At 50.2% G+C, this 27,024-nt stretch overlaps 1 protein-coding gene across 1 annotated transcript in view; it reads right to left on the bottom strand.

Moving 5' to 3' along the window:
* Positions 1-24,334, bottom strand: part of Atp2c2 (ATPase secretory pathway Ca2+ transporting 2) — a 56,786-nt gene extending 32,452 nt beyond the window's left edge. The window contains exons 1-4 of the mRNA XM_034522490.2: positions 24,113-24,334; positions 6,471-6,581; positions 4,740-4,856; positions 966-1,055 (exon numbers count right to left, since the gene is read on the bottom strand). Coding sequence (XP_034378381.1) covers positions 966-1,055; positions 4,740-4,856; positions 6,471-6,581; positions 24,113-24,205 — 411 coding nt within the window. The 5' untranslated portion in view covers positions 24,206-24,334. The remainder of the gene's footprint in view (positions 1-965; positions 1,056-4,739; positions 4,857-6,470; positions 6,582-24,112) is intronic.
* Between the last annotated feature and the right edge of the window lie 2,690 nt (positions 24,335-27,024).

Here is a 27,024-nt window from a genome sequence, read left to right as displayed (position 1 = left end):
AAGCTAAATAAACCCTTTCCTCCCCAATTTTCTTCTTGGTCATGATGTTTTGTGCAGGAATACAAACCCTGACTTAAAATAATATTATATATATATATATATATATATATATATATATATATATATATATATATATGTATATATATATATATATATATATATATATGAATGATATCTACCATATATATATATGTATATATATGTGTGTGTGTATCCATCCCACCACCACAACAGCATTATCTTCACCACCAGATGGACTGTTGTCCCCTCGTAAAGCTGGAGCCAAAACAACCTTTTCTGAGATGTTTCTTTCTGGTATTTGGTTGCAGCAGAGAGAAAGCGACTGCATTTTATAACACAAACACTCAGATCTCACGGGGAGGGGAGAAGACGGCAAACAGCCTGCCCCAAACAGACCCCTTCACGCTGGGGCCGCCTATACCACACACACCCCTCAATGCTGGCAGAAAGGCAAGTGGTGGGCTTGCTTGCTTTTATCTGTCCCTTTCTTCCTTTGCTCACAGTACACTCCTACCCACTTTATCTTGTGCCATAACCAGCCACAGAGCTAGGAGATAGCTCCACCAGTAAAGCACTTGCCTTGTGAGTATGAAGATCTCAGTTCAATCCCCGGAACCCAACTAAAAAGCCAGGCGTAGCAGTGCATCCCTGTAGCCCCAGCACTGCCGAGGCAGAGACAGGAGGATTCCTGGGCCTTGCTAGCTAGAAAGCCTAGCCTACTTAGTGAGCTCCAGGCTAGTGAAAGACTGCCTCAGAGAACAAGATGAATGGTACCTGGGAAATGAGGTTGTCCTTTAGCCTCTGTACAGGTGCACACATGTTCCCACATGTATGCGTACGTACATACGTAAACCATGATCTTTTTTTTTTTTGAAAGACAGGTGCAGGAGACACAACCAGCCCAGAGCACCCCAATCCAGGAGTAGAGGCCACCAGTTACTCACCAGGGCGATGCTGATGGCATCTTCATACTCTCTGGTGAGGACGCTCACCACGGACGAGCCCAGCAGCAGCAGGATCAGGGGGTTCCTGAACTGAAAGGTGAACAACAGAATCTTAATGTCACAAAAGCCAGCAGAGGTTCCTCCCCGAAGCTGTTGGGCAGCTCAGACCTTCACATGAGGCCAGGCTAACAGTCTTCCCTACATAGGGGACCTCCTTTGTAGGTAAGTCCACCATTGACAGACTTGTGGGTTGATCTTGACGCTGTCCTCATCCAGACCTGTCCTGACTTTGAGTTCTTTGTCTCGCGTGGCCACATGTCATCCTTCAAGGATCTGTCTGGGATACACGGTGGATGACCATCCTAGCTACCCTCAGCAAGCACTCCTCTCTTGCTACAATAGACCCCCAACCCTGTGTACCACAATCACCCCATCCTGTGATAACATCTGGGGACTCTAGTGATGTTCCTCTTAGCCCCCAGATGTGTCACCCCATGTCACTTAGGCATTGAAGTCCCAAAGATCTCTCCAAAGAACTTTCCATTAGTGCTCTGTCGGTCCATCCTTCATGCCATGACAGCTCGTGTTACAGAGAACGGAAAGGAAATACAAGCACACCGAAGATCAGAGAGCTGAGCCAAGGAGAACAGGGAGATCTTAGATATCTCTCTGCCTCTGAGCTTCCCAGTGGCCAAGGCACAAAAGGAAATACGGTCCAGTGCATGGGTCCCACGGCCTGTGAGAAGCACAGCAGTGTGTGTTGGTTTGACAGGTGAAGGGGTTGAACCCCACCATCACCCCTGGAGCTGTCAGGTTTAGCCTCTGTGGGAGGATGGGCGGGGGGTGGGGTGGGGGGGGGAGAGGGGCTAAGGCATCTCAAGCAGCAGCCTTGAGTTGGCCCTAGCAAAGTCTCGCCTCTTCTGCACCAGAGGCATAAAGACACTTTGATCCTGCCAGACCATCTGTACTTGACAGTGGGGAGATAACAGTCCTGAGATCACAGACCTCAACTACCCTGGATGTCACAGTGTTTTCATGATCCAGCACAGGCTCCTGTAGTGTGATATGCTGGACAAAAACTCAGAAATCATATTTTTTCCTGCCTGTCTCCACTACCGACTCATGATCTGGACCCACCTCCAACTTCTCCCAGCCTCTAATTCCTAGTGCATAGGAATGCTGTCTATCATCTGTCTGTCTGTCTGTCTGTCTGTCTTTTTTCTCCTCTCCTCCCCGCTTCCCTCCCCCTCCACTCTTTCTCTTTCACTTTCATTTCTGAGATAGGGTCTCCTTAGCTCACTCTCCCCTCAGACTTGCCACATGGTCAAGGTTGGGCTTGAATTCTTAGTGCCTGGGGTCACAGGCATCCACTCTGTGCCTGGCATCCCACTATCTACTGCAGGCTGACTCAGAACTCAGAGTAATCTTCTGCCTCTGCCTCTTGAGTGTTGGGATTACATGTAAGAGTCTCCATGCCCAGTTGCTTCTGGCTCTTTGGAATCATGACACTGAGAGTAGCCAGCCCAGGGCTCAATAAGTGGCCACTGCCCATGTCTAGGCTGACACAATAGTATCTGGTATTGGTGGGATGGAGAAACATTGGCTGTGCAGCTCCAGGAATGGCTCCTGAGCCAGCAGGAAGTTTCTCCTCTTCCTTCCTAGGGCTGCAGGGAGGAGGGATGGGAAGGGACGGGAAGAAACCAGTCCTTCAGAGAATTCCTTTATACAGTGGGATACTTTCAAGCTCTGGAATTGGGTCTGAGGCATACAGGTTAGGGTCTGCTGGCAAGAAGAACCTGATCCCCACAAAGTTCAAGACTGACTCAAAAAACACACAAACAGACTCCTCCAGATGGCTGCAGTGTGTGCTGCAAGGGCGATGTCATAGGATATAGATGTCTCCTTTCCAGACCCCACCATGTTCCAAAGATCTTCACAAGCCATTTAAGGGGACCAGCCGCCCAAAGCTATGAGTGGGTCTTGTTCATACCCTTTCTGAGACTCAGCAGCCAGTCCATTGGGTCACAGAAGAAGACACAATGGAGGGCTCCCCCATGGCTGCCTCAGCAGTTTAGTGGATGTAAGGAAGGGGTGAATGTATGCAGGGTGTACACAGAGAATCTGTGTGCACATAGGACCCCAGAGTCCAGCCACTTTTCATAAGTGTGTCCTTGTACTTACAGAAGAAGGAGATAAGTGAGCCAGCTCTTAGCCTACGAAAGAGACAGAGCAAGGCTTTGCTGCGGGGGTTCCTGAGAAGTGTTGCAGGGAGCTTTCAGTGTGCACACAAAGGGCTCCAGAGGAAGAGACAGGGTGAGAACCTAGCAGAAAGCCAACGGAGTAGAGCTGTCTGAACCCCGGCTGGTCTTGGTCTGAGCCTTCATCCTTAGGCTCTAACTTCTGGCAGCCTCCACAGCCTGGACAATGTCTCTTCTGGGTTTGGCCAGATCCACCCCAGTGCCTATAAACCAGTTTTGGGGTCAAACTGAGAGCTGGGTAGCGATCTGGGTGAAGCCCACTAGTAGAAGAGTCTTCCTGAACTATGATTGGTCCTTGGACCAACCAATCAAGGAAGCTTTGAACATAGAACCAATCAGAGAGCTACTGCAGCCTAGGGGCAGCCCTGGAGTCTACAAACAGAAAGAGGGGAGGCCTGGCCTGAAATGAGAAACGAAGGAAGAGGGAAGGGAAAGCGACCCGGAGGCCTCAGGTGTTGGAGATCTCTGCCTGGTCTCTGGGATTGACACTGGGTTGGCGGAAAAATACAGACTTCTAGACCAGAACGGGCAGCTGTGGTCACTCCCCTTTCCCTAATAGTGGCTACGCATTTGACTGGTAGACCATCCTTCAGCACCAGGCCAGCGCTGAGCTCATCAGCTAAGATGGGCAGGTACCCAGGGACAGGCTGCAGGGGTATGAATGTCTTCAGCACCACAGCCTTCTGCTGGGTGACTTTGGGCTCCTGGACCCAAGATGAGCAGGTAAACTCGAAGTTCAGAACCACAGGGGTGTGTCTGTGTCTCTGTCTCTGCCTGCTCCTCCCGTTCCCGGTCCGCCCCCCCCCCCCCCCTTTACTAGCCTGGAACTCACTAAGTAAGCTAGGCTAGCTGGATCCACCTGTCTCTACCTCCCTGGTACTAGGATTTCAACCACACAGCAGCGAACTCAGCTTTAAACTGAGTAGGTTCTGGACAGGGCCCTTGTGCTCATAAAGCAAAACCGCTTTACTGGCCGAGCCGTGGCCGAGCCGTCTCTCCAGCCTGACTTCACTTTTATAGCTTCACTTTTATAGTCTATGGAGGCACGCTTCTTAATTCTTTCTTGGCCTTCTGAAATGCCCGTTTGCCAGGATATCTCGTGTCTCTCTTTGCTTCCTCTGGCAAATATGTGTGCCATGCAGAAAGGCTTCCTGCTCCTCTGCCACACTCCCCCACCCCTTTGCAAATGACTTTAGAGGAATGATAAAATAAATTGACATTACCTATTTACTTAACCACTCGGCATGGTGCCTGCTGTGTGGAAAATGTCCCTAGTGCCCATGATGGCTAGTAAGGGTTATGGCCACCTGTATCTGTAGTCACCTATGCAGGGTTCCTCCTGGAGGCTCAAAGCATCCCAAAGGACAAAACTGTTTATCTTGAAACGTATTCATCCCACACCCCAAGTGCAACCTGTCCAAGGACACCCAGGATCAATATTTAAAGAATGAATGCTTGGCCCGCCCTTCCTGACCAGTGCCCCTAGTGACCACAGAGAAGGATGCCCTGCCCCTACCTGATCCAGGTATTTCTTCCACACGGGCTCAGTGTTATCAGTGATGAACTCATTCCAGCCATGGACCAGCCTGCGCTGGGCCACTGCAAATTCCGACAGGCCGCTGTCCAGGTCCACCTAAAAGGAGATAGGAATGTAGGGTGAGCACACTGCCAGGTCCAGAGAGGACCGAAGAGTGAAGTCACAGGTGCCTGGTGAGAGCCAGCATCTTCTGGGGCCAGGAGGGGACTAGGAAAATGGGCTTGTCCCTGGAGGAGGAGACACTTGAAGTAGATATAGAGCGCTCCTCTCCTGCAGAATCCGGCAGGTAAGATCCCATAGCTCTTTGCCAGGTCTGAGGTCTAAGGGAAGTGTCCTCACTGAGCAGGTTGCCCCACAGGAGTGTTTGTCACCTCTCTTAAACAATTAGACCGATTCTATTCACAAGCACACGCACACGCGCACACACACACACAAAGAGGGCTTCACACCCATTTCCCCCACCTTCCCTTGGCTCAACCTCAGAGCATACTAAAACCATGTTCCTCTTCTGCATGTCTTATCACTACCCCTGCATTACAGACCATGGGTCCCACCAAACCCAATGCCCTCTGGCAAATCGATGTCACCCACGTTCCCCAGTTCGGCTGCCAAAAAAATACATCTTCATTCCTGTTGACACATAGTTTCATTTCGTATGGGCTACAGGCCAAATGGGAGGCAAGAATCACATCCAGCCAGGCTCTGGTTCAGTATCAAACCATTCCCAACGTAGGTGTTGACTATGACAATACTGTTCCTTTATAAAACAAATGGGAGGGGCTGTGAGACCCCAATGGCCTAGGGTCACAGAGGAAGGGTTGAGAGAACTTCAAGCCTGAATACCTCACACATGAGGATACTGGGAGTTGGCTATCTCCCTCCTCCCAACCTGGCACTATAAAGCCAGCTCCCCTACCATGAACCCTCGTACAAATTTATCATCCTGCGAGTTACCAGACTTCATTCCTTGTTTGACCTTACAAGTTTTCCCTCCGCACACATACACTCTACAGCCCCTGAGTCTGTAGATAAAGCATCTTCAACTCCCCCTGTACATGGTCACATAAACCTTGCCTTAGAGACCCTGGCCACCTCTTCATGGGCACAAATACCATCTCCCTCAATAAATGGAACCAGCTCTCCAAAGCTGTTCCCAGGGGTTGTTCACTGCCCACACACTCAGTGCTTACCGCGATCCTGCACTGTGCTCACCCACACCCGGCTAAGCTTCCTTCCCAGTCCAGCTTGGTGGCCTGGCTACCCCAACGGGGAAGCAGACACTGGGCATCTATGCACACAAATCCCCATACACGTACACTTAATATACATCCCAATACCCATGCACAGGTACACAGCTGCCCATGTAATACATATATGCATGCACACACGCCCCTATACACACATGCAATTTATACATATGTGAATGCACGTAACATACCAATACACACATATGCATGCACACAAACATGCATGCACATGTGCACATGCACAGGTGTCACCAGTCTGCCTGGCGTTCCAAGCAGCATAAGTTAAAGATATGATGTTGGCTTCATCCTGTGGCCCCAGAGGTTGGACTCCTAGGCCAGAGTCTGTGCCTCTCATACACTGCTCACAAATTCTATGTCCCTCAGGTACTCATCATGACAAAAACACCGCCCTCCAAGAGCAGCTGACAGGAAGGGCTATTACAAGCTGTTACAACGTTCTTACGTGGAAGGCTCTGGCCAACTCCTCGTTGCTGCATTTGCAAGCTTCCCTGGGTGGCAGAGCTGCGACCGTCTTTTCTCTCTCGATAGCTTTCAGCTCGCACTGTTCATCAATCTGTGGAGAGAGCAGCGTGGCGGGTGAGTACAGGACATCCTGCTAAGAGGCCTCTGGTAAAGCAGGATATATGCAAAGTGAGTATTTGTCAAGTACACACACCAACCCTCAAGATCTGCTTCTGCATCAGGAGACAGGCGGCTTCGGTCCCCGAGCTCCTCACCAACCACCCAAAGTGATTTTTCCAGCATGAACTCTACAGAGACAGTCGCATGCCTAACATCCTCCGCCTGTGCTTTCTCTCCACATCATGACAGTGTGGCACACTGCTCTTTCTACAGGTGCTCAGATCTCCTCAGCATGGGCAGATTCAGCTCCGAGCCATCCTGCTAGGGGGACACGGGGTTTTATTTATAGTCATTGGCTATTACTGATATTACTGATACATCTGTCTGGAAATAACCTTTTTCTGTTGTTGTTATTATTATTATATTCTTTTGTGTGTGTGTGTGATCTTGTCTGAGTATGTGTGCTATTGTACGTGTGCATGGTATGTTTATGGTATGTTTTTATTATTATATTCTAGTGTGTATATGGTATGTGTGGTGGTGTTGTATGAGTATGTGTGTTGTTATATGTGCGTTATGGTATATGTATGGTATGTTATTATATTTTAGTGTATATATGGTATGTGTGTGGTGTGTGTATGTGTAGTGGCCACATACATGCAGTCAACATGCGTGTGTAGTGTGCACATACATGTGGTCATCATGTGTGTGTAGTGTGTGCATACATGTGGTTAACATGTGGAATTTTCATCACTGTGTTCAGTTTTGTTTTGTTTCTTTAAGAGACAGGGTCTCTCACTGAACCAAGGATTCCCCTGTTGGTAAGACTGGCTGGCCGCTGAGCCCCGAGGCGCCACCGGGTTCTGCACACCTGTGCCTGCGGTCACAGACATATTATTACACATGTGTACCACTCATGTCTATGTGGACCTGGAGACCATGGTCGGGTCCTCATGTCTGTATCAAAGCACTTTGCCATCTCAATGATCTGTCCAGCTGCACGAAACAAGTTTCTTTAACAGGATTAGGGTGACACTGTACATGTTCAAAAACCCTGACGCCTCCCTGAGGAAATCCAGGTTAAGCATAAGCCACAGAGAGGCCACTTGTTACGTTCTCCAGGCCTGAGATCTGAGCCCAGACCTCAAGGCACATCAAATGCCCAGAGGCCTGGGACACTGTGACAACAGACCGACCTCAGCGCCAGGGCACATTTAGATGTTTACAATGCTCTTCCCAGAATTCTGACACCGGGACACGATAGCATCTCTTCCTTCTCAGGCCATCAGTGGAAACTGGGAAGGAGGAAGGGAAGAGGTGGCGACATCTTCCTTCAGCTGAGGTGGAGGCCAAGTTCCTCTTCCTTTCTCACCGAGACAGCACCCCAAGCAAGAGTTAGCACCCAATGGCCCATTTGTTACAGCGACCAGAACCACATTCACCTCTGGAATTCTGCTTCTGGTATCAAGAAGCAGAGTCTGGCAATAAGGACACAGCTCCTCGCCAGGCTCCGTGGTCCCCTGAATGTTCCACACCAATAACGAGCTTGCCCCAGATCCCTCTACAGAGAAATATGCTCCACTGGACTGTGGCACTCTCGTCCTGCAGTGCCCTGCAAGCCCTCACTCTTGCTCCCGCTGCATCATGGGAAGACAGCCCTGGGTGTGAGCACACCTGTACCTCTCCCTCTGGCTACACCACATTCACTTTCCAAATGTAGTGTCCTGTGACCTTGAAACATCACATGTGTGCACACACATACATACATGCACACACATATACATAGACATAGACACTATATATATATATATATATATATATATATATATATATATATATATTATACACACACACACACACACTCCCAGACATACCCCAAAGGCATACAGACATATATACATGCACATACACAAATACACATACCTCACACAGACAGACGGACACACACACACACAGGCTTGATAACACTCAGATCCTGGCTGCTCTCAGACCCACCCATGTCTCATGACTTGACTATGGTGACTGACACCCCCTCAGGTGTCTGTCCCCATTCTGTGTCCTGTGGCACCCCTTGTCTCCTCCCCTTCCCCCCACCCCCCACCCCCGTCTTTGCAATCACAGCCTTATTTTCTCCGAGGCTTGACCTCTGTGGGTTTGGTATTATAGACTCCCACACTAGCTGACCTTCCCTGCCCCCACCCAATGCCTCCTCTGTGACCCCGGAATGTTGTTTACCTGGAGCAAACCCAGGTAAACAACATTCTGCTGCTCCCATGTGGAGGCCTGAAGTGACAGTCCAAGACACAGAGACTTCTCAGAGAAGCTTCTTCCAGCAGCAGGCTCAGGCTGGCACTCACAAAGGACAAATATAGCGTCCCATGGAAGACACACGCTCAACAGACAGCCTGGAGCTCAGTGCAGAGGCACCATTTGGGCAGCAGGGCGCAGCCTCCCTCAGCCCTGTCCCGTCCTCTCTGCCTCCCTGTCCATCTGTCCAGAGCCTCCTTGGCTGTCCAGCGCACTTCTCTGCCTCCCCATGTGTCCATCCTCTCTGCCTCCCGTCTGTCCAGCACAGAGGCCCCATTCATTTCACTTAGACTCCAGGAATCTCTGTCCTGTTCTGGGGCTGATGTCACATGGGTTCCTCCAATATACTTGTGAAAAACTGACCCTGCCTCAGTTTCCTTCTCTGAGTAGTATGGACTGTCACAGTGGGGACATCACAGAACTGCAGCAGGCTATTGGACAAAAGAAGAGGGAAGAGCCATGTGCCCTTCCTGGCACTAAGAAAACCCCAGACCTAGGCCATGAGGGGACAGACCTAGGCCATGAGGAGACAGCGGGGTTCCTTTCAGAAACTAGGGTCTTGAGAAAACACCAGGCTTAATAAACAGGAGCACAGGGGCCCTGTCACCTCTGATGTCCAAATGAGCACTCAGGGATCCCTTTGTGTGTATGAACCTGAGACACTCATCCACTGGAAAAAATTACTCAAACTGAGCTTATATGTGCATTTTCAGCACTTGGGATGCTGAGGCAGGAGGATTGCTGAGAATTCAGGGCCAGGGTAAGTTAAATCCTGTTTTAATCCAGTTAAGCAAAATCCTGGTTTTTTTAAAAATACAGTGATTTTTTTTTAAGCCATAGGTCGTGTGTGTGTGTGTGTGTGTGTGTGTGTGTGTGTGTGTGTGCAGGCATGTGCATCTTACAATGGCACTAGGTGTGAAGAATTTGAGAGACACTGAGGGATGTGTGGTACTGTCTTGATGGAGACAGTGAACTCTGTGCTGGAGATGGAGGGGTCACAAGCTAAGAGCAGCAGGTGGCCTCCTGGAGCTGGGAAAGGCAGGGAAATAGATTTTTCCCTGGAACCAGCACAAGAAGCCACCCTGGTCAGACTGACTTTTATGCATGAGACCCAGGTTGGACTCTGTTCTCCAAGCACTAAGGAGAACGTGGGCGTAGCTTGGAGTGATGGAAGCTTGTGTCGGGTCAAAGCAACATTGGTATTCTAGTGTGGTCATCACCTGCTTGCCAAACTCCAGGCTCCAGCACCTCCCTGTACCCAGACACTCAGGCCTGCTGGCTCATACATAGGACTCCCACATGGCTCAACTGGCCTCATGGGAGAGGGGGCAGCCACAGTCCAACTTACACAGGAATGTGAGCACAGTTTATGCAAAATGGAAGGCACTACAACTCGCTGTAGAAGGGAGAGATGGCAAGAACTGTCTCTGTTGCTGTTAGAAAGGGAAAGTGGTCATGACAGCTGCATGCACAGCCATGAACAGGGAGGCCGTCACAGGAGCAGGCAGGGAGTGGCAGTCACAGCACAGGGTGTCCCTTATGGTGGCACCACCCTCCTCTCTACAGAGGCCAATGCCTGTGCCACGGCCTCTGCTGCCAACGAAAGTCTACCCTAACAATGCTTCGTTGGATTGCTCCCTTATTCCCCGGCTTCCTTCTGAATGCAGAGAACCCTGCCCGCTGCCTGGGAGACCACAGTTCCTGTGCTATGCCAAGAAATTACGCAAGCACCTCCACTTAAATCAGCAAGTGAAAACACAGGAACAAAGACAAGCCATCCAAGAGCAAGAGGAAGCTGAGGCCTGCCTTTTCTTAGGATCTCGGAGTGAGAAAGGACTTTCTATGTATAAGATAAAACTCAGATAAAAAATGCATTCAAGCTGGGCAGTGGTGGCGCACGCCTTTAATCCCAGCACTTGAGAGGCAGAGGCAGGCGGATTTCTGAGTTCGAGGCCAGCCTGGTCTATAGAGTGAGTTCCAGGACAGCCAGGGCTACACAGAGAAACCCTGTCTCAAAAAACAAAAACAAAACAAAACAAACAAACAAAAAAGAAATGCATTCAAGTCCCAGATAGAAAGAAAAATGGGTTTCCTAACACACAGGGTGAGCACTGTATGCAGCTTCCAGAGATAAAGCTGCTGAAGGAGAGATGTGAGTCTCTGGCCTGTGAAAGGGGAAATTGACCATCCATTGGGCTTTTTTATGAAAACTGGGAAAAGGATCTGGACTAGGGCTGCCAATCCCATGATAAAGCTGAAGGCATCCACACATTAGTTCTGGTGCCAGAGAGAGCTCATCTCTCACATACAGCTGTGGGGCATGAATCGGGACACTCCCCATTGCAAGGCACGTGACTCCGTCTACGTTGGAGATGCTCTGCTCACTTCTTGTTCAGACAGACCTTCTTACAGAAGGGTTTTCTCAGAGCCTCACTGTTTATAACAGTTCTGTGTTAGCGCCGATCCAACACACCCACTGATGGGCTGGCTGGCCAACCAGGAGACTCTCATGACACATGGCCCAATGCTGCCTCTGTGAGAAGACTAAGAGACCTCTCCAAGTTCCCTGGAGGAAAATGTTAACTGTATATTGAAGAATACCTGCCACAGTCAGGCATACAAATCACACACAGCTGTGTGGACACTCACATGTGTATACACCTGAGTGAGCATCACCCAGAACCAGGATAGAACTTACAGGTCCCAGAATCCCCCTGGCACTGGGCTGGCTGGCTCTCTCTCTCTCTCTCTCTCTCTCTCTCTCTCTCTCTCTCTGTCTCTCTCTCTCTGCCCTCGAGAAATATTAAACATTGCTTTATACATGGATCTGGCCTGCCTGCTTCAGAAACCCATAGAACTGTCCTACCTAGGGACCCCAGCCCTCCTGTCATCTTTGTGACTGCAGGTCACACTCTGTCACTTTGTGGGACCATGGCCAGTTCATTCTATCAGTATATAGCAGCCTGATGACTGGAGGGGTGGACATGTAGGCTGTAACCAGTCTGGGCTGTTACATCATAGGCACACAAAGCTGTTAGTTCCCACAGCAGGTGTTTAGCTATAGTGGACATTTCTACAGAGTCTTCCCCAAATAGTGGCACCATTAATGACAGATGGAGATGGAAGAAAAATACAGGCATGGGCTGCTATGTATAAGGTAGCCCTATACAAGACACGGAGGAAGAGAAGGTGGAAGATGCTCCCAGTAGAATCCACCAGACAATGGGGACTCGGGTGGCCTTTGAGTTTGGGAGCCTGGTAGCTAAAGGCAGGGACAATGGGGAGTGGTTTTGTGGTTTTTGTGAGTCTTGAACTACATGTAAGAGTTACTGATTCAAAGTGGGGAGCCAGTCCTGCCTTATCTGGGGACAGGGGTGGAGAGTGGGCAGCAGCTTCCTCAGAAAGAAACACTGAGGGACCATAAGACTGGCTCTCTAAGGAAAGAGGCTTATGAGAAAAAACTTCCATTATCCGCCAGCAGGCCCAGAGGGGATGCTGCAGGGCAGAGAGCAGCTCTGGAGGAGCCTCAGGTCCTACGCACCCAGAGAGGCAGGTCTGCTGGCATAGTGCACGTGCAGGAGAGAAAGGAAGGGGCGGATGTTGCAAGTGAGCCCAGTAGGGCTCGGTATCAAGTGGAAAAATCCCTCCATGCACCAACCCAGGGAGCCATGGATAGACGGGAGGCTGCTTGCCCAGGATTCAAATCCTGGTCCCCTACCTGCCCATTGGGCCCCCTTCAGCAAAGCCCATGGCTTTCTTAAATCTTGGTGTGTCATCCTGTAGTATGAACTCAACAAGAACGCACAGCCAAGACTGCCGAGAGACAGCCCCAGCTGTAGCCTCCAGTCAAGACGGACAACAAGCTCCTGCCTGGTCTGCCATGGAGTCTAGAGGGTGCATGTGCATGTATTTGCATGCATGCATGTATGTGTACGTGTGTGCATGAGAGTGACTATATGTGTGTGTGCACATGTATGCATATATGTGTATGTGTGTGCATGAGGATGAATGTGAGTGTGTGTGCACATGCATGTATGTATGTGTACGTGTGTACATGAGGGTGAATGTGTGTGTGCTCATGTATGCATGTATGTGTATGTGTGTACATGAGAGTGAATGTGCGTGCACATGTATGCATGTATGTGTACATGTGTGCATGAGAGTGAATGTATGTGAGTGTGTGTGCACATGTATGCATGTATGTGTACATGTGTACATGAGAGTGAATGTGTGTGTGTGCATATGCATGTATGTATGTGTACATGTGTGCATGAGAGTGAATATATGTGAGTGTGCACATGCATGTGTGTGTGTACATGTGTACATGAAGTGAATGTATGTGAGTGTGTGCACATGTATGCATGCGTGTATGAAGCAAGGCCTAAAGGAGTATCCAGCTCTCAACAATCATGACCCACCACGTGTGCTGTTCAAGAGGGACAGCATAGTCAGGGACCAGGGGACACAGCTGGCTGAGTGGCAGCCAGTATAATTGGGAAGCAACACATAGCTGACAAGGGGAAGAGACTGTTCACACATGGGTAAACTACATGATTCAGAAATAGCCCGATTACCATGAAGTGCTCAGGGAGTGGACATGGGCTGTTTGAGGTTTATTGGATTGAAATGTATGGGTGTATATATGCACAGACACACGGCTGAGTATAGACAGACAGTGTATGCACACACACACACACACACACACCCTCATCCTTACCCTCATCCCATTAGCAAAGACAAACAGAGATATTTTTTTTTCTCAAAACTGTGGTCCAAGCAAAATGCACACCAGGATCCAAGAGACAAGACTGCTTCCCAGAAGTTAAATCTAGTATTTCTTCCATGTCAACAGGCTCACCTGCTTCTGGGGAAGGCTAGAAAGTCAAGGAGATCTTAGGAAGGGTCTCACACAAGCCAGATCTGGGGCATCTAGAGCAAGCTACAATGAATATTGACTGTGGCAGACACGAGCAGAGTCAAACTGGAATTGCTGTGCTCACACGGGAGTGGATGACTCAAGGGGCGGGGAGAAGAGGAAGCGCAGGAAGTGCCTGACAGTGGGATTAGGACATCACTCTGTCACGCTTTTAGTCAGGCGAGCATCACCCATGCAGGCCAGAGAGGAACACATTAGTTTCGGCTCAGGCTAGGAGCTGCCACCACCAGCAATGGGACACTTAGCATCACAAGGGCACTGGGGACCTGGCTCAGTTGATAAAGTGCAGGCCACACAACCATGAGTTCAGTGCCCACCAGCACCCATGTAAAAGTCACACACGGCAGTACATGTCATAGCCCCAGTGCTGGGGACAGGGAGGCAGACAATGTAACCAAACCACCAAGCACCAAGTTCAGTGAGAAACTCAGTTTCAAAAAGTGAAGTGGAGACGCCCAAATCAAGGCCGACCTCAACACACAGTGAGCACGTCAGCACACAGTGAGTGTACACACACACCCTCCACAAGGCCCCTCAGAGAGTGGACCTAATGTGTACCTGAGGAAACACCGGACCAGACCAAATAGGGAAATAATCCACAAAGTTATGAGCTTGGAATCTTTAAGATCGCCAGGGACCTCAGATGGGCATGGTGACACACACTGTTAATCCAGCACTCAGGAGGCAGAGGCAGGTGGATCTCTGTGAGTTTGAGGCCAACCTGGTCTACAAAGAAAGTCCAGGACAGCCAAGGCTACACAGAGAAATCTTGACTTGAAAAACAAAAAAGTTCTATTGATCGTGGAAGAATGCCAGGGACCCCAAAGATCAGGAAAACCAAGGAACCATTGCTTATATCAGGTGGCAAGGAACACTGGACCCCAGAAGGTTCTAGACCCCAGTGAGTCCTCGCACCACATGAATGTGCCCATGGTTGAGTGGAGGTACAGAGAGGACTGTAAAACCTTTACTGCAATTAGGAATGAATGTCTTCAAGTGTTTAGGGGTAAGGGATCACTGTATAATTTGTGCCCAAATATGGGTGGCAAGGGTGACGGTAAGGTGGTTAGCATAGACATGTATTAACTATAGGGGTCTGCACGAAGGACATTCAGTGTCTGTCTCATGGTCTTCTAACAGGTCCCTCTTACAGCTGCAGACCCAGTCTGCATATTCACTGAGCACGTCTGCCCCAACACAGCTGCCAAGCCTGCGTTTACCAGCTTCCAAGTCTGTCCTAAAGGTTGGTGATTCACAGTGACCACTTTGTTGAAGGGGCAAGTGGTGTCCCAGGATCAAAGGGCTCCACCCAAGGCCACAGTAAGCCTGAGCACTGAGCCTACCTCCTGGTGGGCAGTGGTGCCACCAGTCCACCTCCCTGCCTCATAGACAGACATAGGCCTGGGTCTCCATGTCATCCACTCATCCTGGGATCAGTTGTGCAAGGTGAGTTTCCTTAAGACCTGCTGTGGCCTGTACAGCAAGAAGTAGCAGGGTCTGATCTCCAGGAAGTACCGTGCCTGTGTTCCTGGAAACTGAGTCCCACCCCTGGTTTCAGCTTCAGGCTTTGCCTGCCTGTCTTGAGGCTACCTCTGTGGGCCTCACTTCTGGAGACCAGTGGATAAAGATGGCTTTCTTCCAGCACTGGGAAAAACCTGCCTGCCTCTTCCTGCGATGTCCAGGGCCTCCCTGTGGGCAGCATCAGACCCCTCACCTCAGTGATGTTGGGTCTCTGACCTCTGGTCTTGGGAACATTTGTCCCAGGTCCCTGGCTGGAGCAGTGTTGGGGGGTGGGGAGCTGGAATCCATCTGGCCAGGAAGAGACAGGAAGGACGATGATTGGCTTACTCACTTGACACCAAGAAGCTATTTGCATAAAACATTTTGAAAGAGGCTGAGGAGCCTAAGAGAAAATTAGCCACCAGCACAGAGAAGTAAAACTTACAAGTCAGAGGGCCAGACTTCAAATTCCCAGGCAAGTTGTCTAACTATAGACAAGTTCTTGAAACGTCAGAACTTCTGGTACTCTCTCTAAGGATTCAAAATGGAAGAGGCAACTAGCTAGGTATAGACACCATCCAAGGTGGATATACGCCTGCCTACTAATGGTGCAGGACTGGGGGAGCCTGGGGGAGCTGGGGGGGGGCAGTAGAATTGGGATGTCTCACTGAAGGTGGAGAAAAGATACAGAGACATGCAATGACACCTACCCATCACTAAAGAGTAACAATGGGGACTGTGCTTTACAAGCACAAGGATCCAAGTTTAATTTCCAAAAACCACATTAAATTAAACAAAACATCAAGCAGTCCTGGGAAGAAGGCAGGTTAGAGGGAGAGACAGATGAACCACTCTCTGGCCTGCCAGCCTAGCCTACTTGGCAATTTTTAGGCCAGTGGGAGACAAAATACGGTGTCTGAGGTTCAAACAGAAGTCAAGATTCTGGCCTGACCTCCCTGCAGGTGTGTGCAGGAACATACACATGAGCGGCCCTCAGGTGGCTCGATACTCCATTCCCTATGTAATATTTAATCACTATTTAATGATCTAAATATTTAATCCTATATTAATCACTCTTTCCCGGGGGCACCTCAGATGTGCACCATTTTCCCCATTGCACAGAGGGGTAGATTCAGGCGTGGGGACGGGAAGGCATTACCACACAAGTTCTCACAGGGCCGGGTAGAGCAATAGAGTCTACAGGAAAGCAGCCTGGGCCAGAGAATCTTGCAACATATCCCACAGTCTTTAGAGCGGATCTGAGAAAGAAGAACCAGAACGCCCATGCACACCATAGCCTGGCTGTCGCACATCGATAAGCTAACAGTGCCCGGGAGGAAAACGGGGCCCGAAATGCGTGGTGGGGGTGAGGGTGTGGAATTGTGTCCATTGAGGTTTGCTGTGGGTTCATGAGGGAAAAAAAATAGGACAGGTATAAAAAGGGGGGAAATGGGAAGACAAAGAGGGAAGGGTCATGTCTAGTCCCAGATACTCCAGAGGCCACAATTAATAACAATGGACACGGGCAGAATCTAATGAGAAGAGAAGGCAGGGCACACTGAAATTTCACAACCTCTGTGCTTGGGGGAGGGATTGGGGAGGAGTAGCTATAAGGGAAAACTACAGAAGGCAGAGGGAAAGTGACTCATAGAGACACCTGCCCTCAGGGCTTCCAGGGGCCCAGTCACCTCCCAGATCACAGAGGAGGAAGAGAGACTTCATTTCCCAGGAATCTGCCACCGTGGCCATGCTGTGGGCTCCAGGGCCTGTGCGTGGTGCGAGCTGTCACCCGGAAGCGTGTCAGTCAAATGCAAGCCTCGGATCTCTGAGCCCCACTCTTTCCTCCAGAAAGTAGCCCAGCAGAAGCAACAGGCTTTGTCTGTCTGCCATGCTCCGCCCTTCCTCATGGGGCAGGCATTCTGCTCACTCTCTCACCCCAGAGGGAGCACAAGAGGTGGATGTCTAACCGATGAGAAGCTGCTGACCCACTGAGTAGGTCTCATGGTCCAGGGAGCACCAGAGCCACCAAGGCCCGTGGAAGCCCAGAGTGTCAGAATCACCCTAGGTGCCAGTGTCTGAGGTATAAAGCAGGCCCGACACTCTGCTCGCATGCTCCCTGGGGCTGCTAAGAGTCAGTACAACTTCTTGGTTATTCCATTAACTCTCCATAAGTGCTGAGGGGAGGCCTGTGGACATGCAAGGACCATGAAAACTCTGAGACTGCTGCCTAAAAGCTCTAAGGATCCTGTGGACAGGGCAAAGGAAGAACCCAGAAGCCCAGGAATGAACCCGACTCTCATCCATTCTTATGACCAAGTGTCTCCTTACACAGCAGAACACAGGGAGATACCAGATGAGTCACCTCAGCCTCCTTCATACACCAGGAAGAAATGGGCCTGCCAGGGCTGCAGCTGAAACTCTGGGCCATGGCTGGTCTCAGATCAAACCCCCCAATACCCACAAGACCCCCACATTTGATCTGCCTAGAAGCAAATACTTGTAAGCCCTGGGAATATGTGAGTGGTCTTGTGGGTGACACACAAACTAACCAGGCTCATACTCATGGCTGTTCAGAGAGATCATGTGTGCAACAATGACCTTGGTTCTGGAAGTTTCCAGAGTCACAAGTCGTGGGCACGTCTTCTCTGTCTACACTTGATTGTGCTTTGCTGGGCTCTCTTCCCTCCAGTAGGTCAACAGAAGGTTCTGGAAGAGACTTCACAGAAGAACAGTTTCTGTCTAGATGTGGGGACAGACCAGGGCTTAGCCTAACTTCAAGTACTGTACAGCCTCTATGGTTTTCCCACAGTGACTGCAGCTCCTGGGAGGACAATGACTCCTTAGGAGAGTTTTCCCATAAGGAACTTGGAGCTATGTGCTGCCTCCCCTCCCATGACCACCATGACTCCAGCCTCAGGATATGGCTTCTCAGCAGTCAGGGCTTTAAAAGAAGCAAGGCCACTGAGGGTGGTCCACCAGGTTGGAGTTCTTAGTAGCTCAGGACACAAGATGCCCTCAGAAGATGACCAGGATGCATCAAGGGAGATGGTGCTCTCCAGCGCAGGAGGAGCCAGGAGCTAGTCCCTCCCTCCCAGGCTTCCAGTGTGAACCATAGCAAGCACCTCCTCCAAGGGTAGGCTGGCTCACCTGGGACCCCTGTACCCATGAGCAACATCGTTGAACCTCCACCCCCCAGCTAGGTCCTGTAGACAGGAAGTAGGCAGGAAGCTGAGAAAAATCCCAGCCCTCTAGCCCTGGAGGCCATGGTGACCACAGGCCCCACTGAATGGTGCTGCGATCCCTGCCCTGCTGTCATTTCCAAAGTTTCACAGGTCAAAAGCCCTCCAAGGAGATGGGTGGGATGGCTCATCGAGGAAAGAAAGATCCTTGTTGTCAAGCCTGAGGATCTGAATTTGAGTCCTGGGACTCATATGGTCAGAGAAGAGAGGACAAGGACAAGGCTTGTGACGTTAGGACTAAATGGACACCATGGTATCTTTATATGTTGATTCTCCAGGACCTTCAGGCTGCCTGAGAACTTACTAAGTTGAATCTCTTTCAGTGGCCTGATAAGCACAGACCTGGTGGCACCAGTGACAAGATTCTCAACTCACAGGAGAATGGAGACATCACAGATCCCAGTTGGGGATCCCAGGGTAATGCTACAGAGGTTAGGGGGTTAGAGAGGGCCAGCTGGCCACAGGCAGGTGGCTGACATGAAGCCTGTCTTTGTTCATAGCTCCCTGCCTGCCACCTCCAAGGAGCCCTGAAGGGAGTTATTATATACAACAGACCGAAGTGAAGCAACACCTCCTGTAATCCAGATGTTCCTTATCTGCAAGTGGCCGAGCCAGTTCTGCAGCTATTGGTCACAGCCAGCTTGCCACCAGGTGTCACAGGCCCGAGACTGAGCACCTTAAACTAGCAAGCTCCTGGATATTGATATCCCGTTCGACACACACATGTGGACATGGCCATTCTTGGTGCGAGCATGCTCACAACTCCAAACTCTGAGCCCAGGTGAAAAAGATAGCACCAAAGGAAACATCACAGAACTAGGGACTCCCAAGCAGCAGGCTATGTGTGTGAGCACATGCATGTGCGTACATATGTGTGTGTAGGTGTGTGTAACCTTTTTGATATGAATCATGTCAGTTACAGAAATCCTCCTCTCTTTTCTGCTCTTTTTTTGGGCAGGGTCTCATGTAGCCCAGGCTTTCCCAGACCTATCTATGGAGCTAGGGGGTGGTTGAATGTAGATCCTCCTGTCTCCACTTCTAGAATGCTGTGACGACAGATACACACACTGGCTGGAAGTCTTCCCACTACTGTGAGAGGGCAGCCTGAGGGAGTTCCTAATTAACACCGTGCTCCCTAGTGTTCACTCACACAGTGTGCCATCCCTTTCCCATGGAGGGGACTAAGCCTGGAGTTCCTTCGAAGAACTGCAAAGAGGTACGGCAGGAGTTGGGAGTCCTCATTCATGGGGTTCGTTGTGGGTATTCTAAGGCTACCTTTACTCATTCCCACTGAGCCATCCATCTGCCGGGCAACAGTGAGCCCCTTAGAAAGGACCACACAGCCAGGGAACAGACCTGCCATAGCCATAGAGCTTAGAATTGGATGGCTCCAGATAAAAACACAGTCCTGCACACAGTGTGACCACCACCTTGAGAGCGACCCTGAGCCAGGAGCACTTAGCTGTACAAGTGTAAGTATCTGTTCCAAGCTTGGGGGCAAAGTGTTCTTCAGCCAGGGATGGAGAACGGAACCAGCCATTCCGTTCCATCATGGGTTGGGTCTCAGTGGTTTCCAGTCTCCTCACAGTGGGTATACATACAGCCTGTGTCCACAGCTGAGCTGCAGGCCTGTGGCTCCTTTGATTGGCAAGGTGAATGAAAATATGGATTGAAGTCACACCTCAGTGTCAATCGTTAAGATGACAAGGGGAAGAGGCTGTGATCCTTTTCTCTAAGATCCCTGTATATTGGTGAATTCTATTCTGATGGGTGTGAGTCAGCCTCAGGCTAAGAATATATATGTATAAATTCTGTGATATATAGCATGTATACATACATATATGTGATGTATACATGTCTTTTTTTTATGTGCAATGGATGCCATGTCATTCAACCCAGACTCCAGCAATTGCTGTGTGTTGGGTTGGGTTGAGGAAAAAGCCCACACCAATTCTCTGTCAATTTCTTTAACTGACATGATTCATATCAAGAAGGCTACACACATGCACACACATACATACACACACATGTACATGCACACATGTGTGCACACATACAGCCTGCTCAGTATATGCCAAGATATATATATATATATATATATATATATATATATATATACACACACACACATACATATATGTTTTTATACATACACACACACACGTTATAGAACCCAGGGCCTTGCACATGCTAGATAAGAGTCATGTCTTTGTTTTTTAATTAATCTTTTTTTTTTTAATGTATATGGGTGTTTGTCTGTGTGCATGTCTGTGACCACATGTATGCAGCTATCTCAGACATTGGAAGAGTACATGGACCCCCTAGAACTGGAATTACAGATGTCTGAGAGCTGTCATGTGGGTCTGGGAATCGAACCTGGGTCCTCTGGAAAAGCAACCAGTACTTTAATGAAGAAGCCATCTCTCCAGCTGAACGTTGGGTCTTAAACATACAAATCTGTGAATTTTTTTTCTTTACTGAGTCTCTGAAGTCTGGTACATTTATGAATATGTGAACAACTGCCAAGACCTGATTTAAAACTAGTCAAAGGTCCCCACAACTGTAAATAGAAAGGCCAGAGTCTTTCTGCTGAGGCTCCTTGGGTCACCTGTGTAGCCTGGCCTTTTCAGACCAGCCCCTGTACTTCCCCCCTCCTGTCTGGCACTCTGCCCGGCTCACTCATCTTTCTACTCCTGTTAATCTCAGACACTGCTCTCTCCAAACTCCACAGTCAAGGTCAACTCTGACCTGCTTCCACCCACCAGGATGGGTGCCTAAGAGCAGAGAGTGCAGGCTTTTTCCTCAGCCCAACCCAACACACAGCAGTCGAGTGACACGGTGCCCATTGCACATGCCCACCTACTGGTACCCAGGTCTGGATCTGCAGAGCCCAGAAGGATGACAAGGCCAATAGTTAGGATGGTAGGACAGGTGGGGGTCACGTCCACCTCAGGAGCAGTCTCGAGGACAGAGTCAAGATCCCTGGAGCTGGCACCTAGCCTTCCCAGGAGTAGGGATTTCTAGTCTCCTGTTGTCCCTACTGTGCAGGACATCAGAGAGAGCGTTGTTCAACGTCAAAACCAAGAAGTCTTACAAATGCTTGTCCATTTGTCACTCTGAAATCGCAGCAAAAAGGAGCTACCCCGCCAGCCTGGGGGCTGAACCTCAAATCCGCCTTGACCCCCGGAACCTGGTGATTTCCCCATCTCTTCCAGCCTCTCTTCTCCTTCCAGTCTCTTTGGCTTTCTTCCTTGGCACATCTGAGTCGATAAGACCATTGATGAAGCACGTTCTTCTTCCTTCATCTATCACTCCCGTCTCCTCCCCATGAACTAATTTGTGAGTACTGTGTGCTGTCTTACCCTCTGCGCTGCCCAAGATTGTCCAGTCAATACTCAGTGAGAACCAAACGATGCCCATTGGAACCTTGGCACTCATCTCTGTGCCAAAATTGCCATAAAGTTCATCTGGAGGCCAGAGGCCTCGGAGGGGACTCAGCCAGTCTCAGGACACCTGCGTGTACTGCGAAACCAGCCAGCACCTGGGACACAGCACATACCAAATGATCATAAAGCCACGTCATGACAATTGCAGAAGTGATCCCAGAGTGAACTGGATTTCTCCCCAAAGCCTTTGGGGAGAAAAAAACACACAGGGTTTCAGCCCCAGCAGGATGCAATGTATTCCCAGCCTTATTTCTTCATCTCATTCCTGGGGACTGGCGTTTAGTGTGGTTGCTTTGTTTCTTGTGGTACTGGGGATGGAAGCAGGGACTGAAGCATTGATCCACCATTGAGTTCCACTCTCCCCAGACCCTGACTATGCACCCTTATTTCGTGCCTCGTGTTTGTAAGGCCAGCTTTGGGGACAGTACACCTGACACAGCTGGCCTTTTCTGAGGACTGCTTGTATTGCTGACCTCCTCATAAGTCTCCACATGCCCAAGGCTCCCTCATCTTTAGTGTGCTACAGATAATACGGCCAGCTGGGAAATACGCCTGCAGACAGGTTGCCTTTATACAGCTCTTCTGAACAGCTCGGGGAAACAAAGTCCACCTGGCTCAGAGCATCTCCAGATGGACTTTTCATCCAACCCACACCTGCACACTCGCAGAATCCCTGATGACACCAGCTACACATCTAGGAGTGCTTAGGGATGCCCCGCCTTGCCCAAAACATCAAAAGACAGAGGAAGAAATAGAAGAGAAAAAGTTGAAAGGAAGCCATCAGGGTCAACAAATACACTTCCAACTCCCGCCAACCACACAGTACAAATGTGTAGGGACACGCTTGGCATTAGCAAAGGATTATGGTACACCGCTAACCCATAAGGCTGCAGAGAAACATGGATAGTCTTGGGTCCTGTGGTTCACAGCATTAAGACCAGAATTCTTACATCAACACCAATACGGATACAGACAGTAACTTTTGTAAATAAATGCATAGATATCTAAAAACCACACCATTAAGTGTTTTGACCATGGCATTCCTTGGGAGAAAATAAATTTGAAATGTTATGAAACATCTTCTGTTGATACAAATTTAACCTAGCTCCTCCTCCCCCCTTGGCATGAAAAGACCGTTTTGTTTTTTTTTTTTTTGGGGGGGGGGTGTTTCCCATGGACAAGCATGGCGTTCTGGGTGTGCTGTGAGTTTCCATTCTCAGACTTTACAAAGCAGGCGGGGGAGGGTCACCAACCTACTTCCCCATCAGAGTCACAGAAACAACTTTATGGTTGTTGGTCCTGACGAGAAAGGTCTTGCACTTAAGTGCTGTAAGGTTATCCCAGAGGGTCCCCTGGGGGTTCAAAGACTTTATACAGTTTAGAGTGGGTGTTTGTTTGTTTGCTTGTTTTAAAGAAAGGGTTTCTCTGTGTCACTCTGACTGTACTGAAACTCACCATATAAATCAGGCTGGTCTCCATCTTAGAGATCCACCTGTCCCTGCCTCCCAAATGCTGGGATGAAAGGCACGCGCTACCCTGGCTCAGAGCAGTTTTTTAAAAACCATGCGGATGTAGAGGAAAGGCCTCCACAGGAGCCCGACTGAGATGCTTCAATTTTCACTCTTAAACTTGAGCAGGATTGTGTGTGTGTGTGTGTGTGTGTGTGTGTGTGTGTGTATGGGGGGGTGTGTAGTTTGTCCCCATCTCTTTCCATCCCAGCAGGCTTTAAAAGTCCATGCAGCTGTCTGTGTGTGTTAAGGCATTTAAATATTTAAATTCCCTAGAATCAGAGAAAAAAACTAAGTTAACTCCCTGGCTAGATGGGCTAGGTGGCCTACTAGCTCCATGCCCTTAAAGAGCACAGGCCTCAGTTTCTCATTCCCAAAATGGGCTGACCTAACCAAGTGAACTACTGAGTTCTGTGCCTTGAGCCAGGTCGAGCTGCTTACTTCGAAGCTAGCTTCTTTTCAGAGTCAAAGGAGGTGCTGAGAAGAATCTCAGTATCCAGTGACCCACGGGGTTCCGGGGGTCAGATACAGAGAGTCCCAGGGGACAGATGTGGAGTCATGCTTCACACCAAATCGCCCAGACTCACCAGGGTTTCCACCTCGTCCCTCTCCAGCGCCTTGTACCGGTGGTTCTGGCCCAAGAAGGCCAGTTTCTGCAGAAACTTGAAGCGTCTCCCCATGGTGAGCTGGTGTCCAGGCTGCTCCACGGCCGGGCGTGGGGCGGGTCGCTGTCCCTGCCCGCGTCCCTGGGGCCCTAGAGAGGCCGCGGCTGCTGCGCGCCCAGGCTTCCCGGGCGGCCGGGTTGCCGGGGAGCTGCCTACCTGGTCCCCAGGTGAGCTCCGCCCCTGGGCAGGGCTCAGTAGCTCCGCCCTCTGCACGCCAGGCCCGCCCCGCTGGCGCCAGGACCCCAGACTCCCAGGGTCGGCTCTGGAAGGATCAGGAAGCCACTGTGTGGTCTCAGAGCTAAGATTCTTGTCCAAACCTGCCAGAGCGTAAGAATCACCTGAAAGGGAGAAAGTCTTGAGCCAAAAGCCTCACTCGGGACAGAGCAGCTCCGGGCCAGTCAATTATCTGGCCTCTCTGAGCCACCTGGCCGCATCTGTAATTGAAATAGAGCAGAAAGCTGAGACCTGACCTACAGGAACCTTACCCACACCTATGCAGATGCGCCCTTGGGAGTAGGGAAACTGGGGGTATCACAGCCACCTGTGGACGATCTCCAACCTTTATGTCCACCTGTAAAGCACACTCCTCTCTTTCTAGTGATCAGAACAGCACCCCCATCCCAGGAAAACTGGGCGTCCTGTAGGCAGGGTGATCCTGAAGGGCTCGGCACAGAGCGTGTTTGCATCGGCAGCACCCTGGTACCCTGTGACAAGGAGAGGGGTGTCGCACACTTTGGGCTGCCCAGTGTGTGCTCTGGAAAGCCACAGGGCTTTAGGGTGGACCAGGGTCCCCAACTCCACGGAGCAAAGGCGGCCCCTGGAGAGGGCTGGCCCATGCCCCATCCTGGGTTTACTTTTGACCTCAGGCAGTTGATCAACTGACTGAATATTTGTTTGTGTAACTAAACTGCCCCCTTTGAACAAATAGTTGCCACCTGCCTCACTGGCTCCCCCAAGCGGTGGCCCCTGCAATCCTTGTCAACCTGACGGGGTGGGCTTCATGTCTCCCTTGCATCTTTCTCTCTTAACAAAACCGAAGTGCCTCCATCATCCTGCCCATCCCCCACCACGAGGCCTGCTCCGGCTGTGAGGTCCCTCCCCCAGCATGAGACTTCACCCCACCCCCACCCCACTTCTTTAAAAGAGAGAGAGAGAGAGAGAGAGAGAGAGAGAGAGAAACTACTGGTCTCCCTAAGCTTTGCAGTTCAGGCCACATGTGATCTTAGATGACTTTTCCGGTCTCTCTCCACCTCAGTTTACTCCTCCGTGAAGTGGGGGAGATACTGCCTACCCACCCTGCCTACCCACCCGTGTGAGTTGGTGTCCTGAAAGAAAACAGCACCAGAGAGCTTCAGTGAGAGACTGTCTGTGAGAGAGATGTGGACACAGCAGGAAAAGCATAAAGGATCAGAGAGAGCAATAGGATGAACTGACTACTGTGTGTGGAGGGCCTGCATGGAGAGAGGAGAAACCCACTAAGTGTAAGTGGGGGAGCTTCAGGGGAAGAAGTGGCTCTGGGCATAAGACAGGAGGTCACTGGTGTCCCCTCCTGGGCTGAGTCTCTAGGAGAAGGGTAAGAACACATTCTGTGGGCACAGAAAAGAAACTTCCAGAACAAATGTCAGGGCCTGCTGTGTTGCTGGTGCGTGCTTGTGCAGTGGGAAGCCTCAGCCACTGCCTAGCACTGACATCTGAGCTCTCAGGAGAGCCTTCGTTCTTGTGGAGAACACATGGGAACTTGGCTCCGTTATCTCCTGAGTCTTCTGCAACTTATCTCCCGTGACTCTAAAAAGAATGCTCTGGTGGTGAGGAACCTCTCACCTTCCTTCCCGGGGCATTGCTGATGGGGACAAGGCAGGTTCTGGCAGCAGCAGCAATGGGCTGGTTGGCTAACCTCCCCCCATGCCCTCTTCACAGCTCAGCTCCTGGATCCCCATCACCACAGCCACGCTCCCACCGGATGTGTGGAAGCTGGAATCTGTGGGCAGGCGTGAGAACGTGCAGGAAGTGTGAGAGGGGACACTGTGCCAAATGTCACGGAGCAGTCCCCCCAAATGAAGCAGATCGTGGAAAGATCAGCACAGCGACTGGAAGTGGCCGACTCAGGCTTTGGAGACTAAGGTTTTCGTTGTGATGAGAAAATGCAGCCTGTGGACATGCTTTTGCTAGATCTTTATTTTCTGAACCTTATCATTGCCCTGCAGGCCACGTTCTCGGGGCATCTCCAGACCACCGTGAGCTGCGTGCAAAGTGTGCTGTTTGTAAGGTAACTGCCAGTGTCTGGTCCTGTGCTTTCTGGTGACAGCCACTTGAGCTGACACAGGGAGAGGGGCTTTGAAGTTTCCTTTGCAGGCACTTTCCTGTCCCTCTGAGTTCCCTCGTCCCACATCAGTGTGTCCTGCTGGCTTCTCTCCGCCTCTCTCATGCTTCTTGCTGACTTTTTGAGGTAAATACTCTCTGTCTTTCATCGTTTACCTTGATCTGGAGTAAGCAGGGCTCTTGTGCAGATGTTCACAGCAGTGACACCTGGGGCTTCTGTTTGTTTTCTGTCTCTCTTCTTGTCTTGTCACCTGACATACTGCAATCGCCCCTACAGAGTCCAAGGGTTTTCATTTTCCCTTTGAGAAATTCTGTTTCATTTCTTTCTTCACCTTGGAAGATTCTAGAACCCACCTTTTAAGGAATGTCCTCAGACAAAAATAACTGCCCTACCTGGGAACCCCTGAGGTGTGCTGTTTGGAGATGGTCCTGACAGCTGGGCCAAGGGCGAGGCCTAAGAAGCATGTAGCCTTTCTTGAAATGTCTGCTCTGGATACCTTGAGCAATGAGTGAGG

Source organism: Arvicanthis niloticus, chromosome 18 (genome assembly GCF_011762505.2).
Source record: "Arvicanthis niloticus isolate mArvNil1 chromosome 18, mArvNil1.pat.X, whole genome shotgun sequence".
In the NCBI taxonomy this organism is placed as follows: domain Eukaryota; kingdom Metazoa; phylum Chordata; class Mammalia; order Rodentia; family Muridae; genus Arvicanthis; species Arvicanthis niloticus.
Note: the sequence above shows the minus strand (reverse complement) of the source record. Positions and strands in the feature narration are given on the sequence as shown.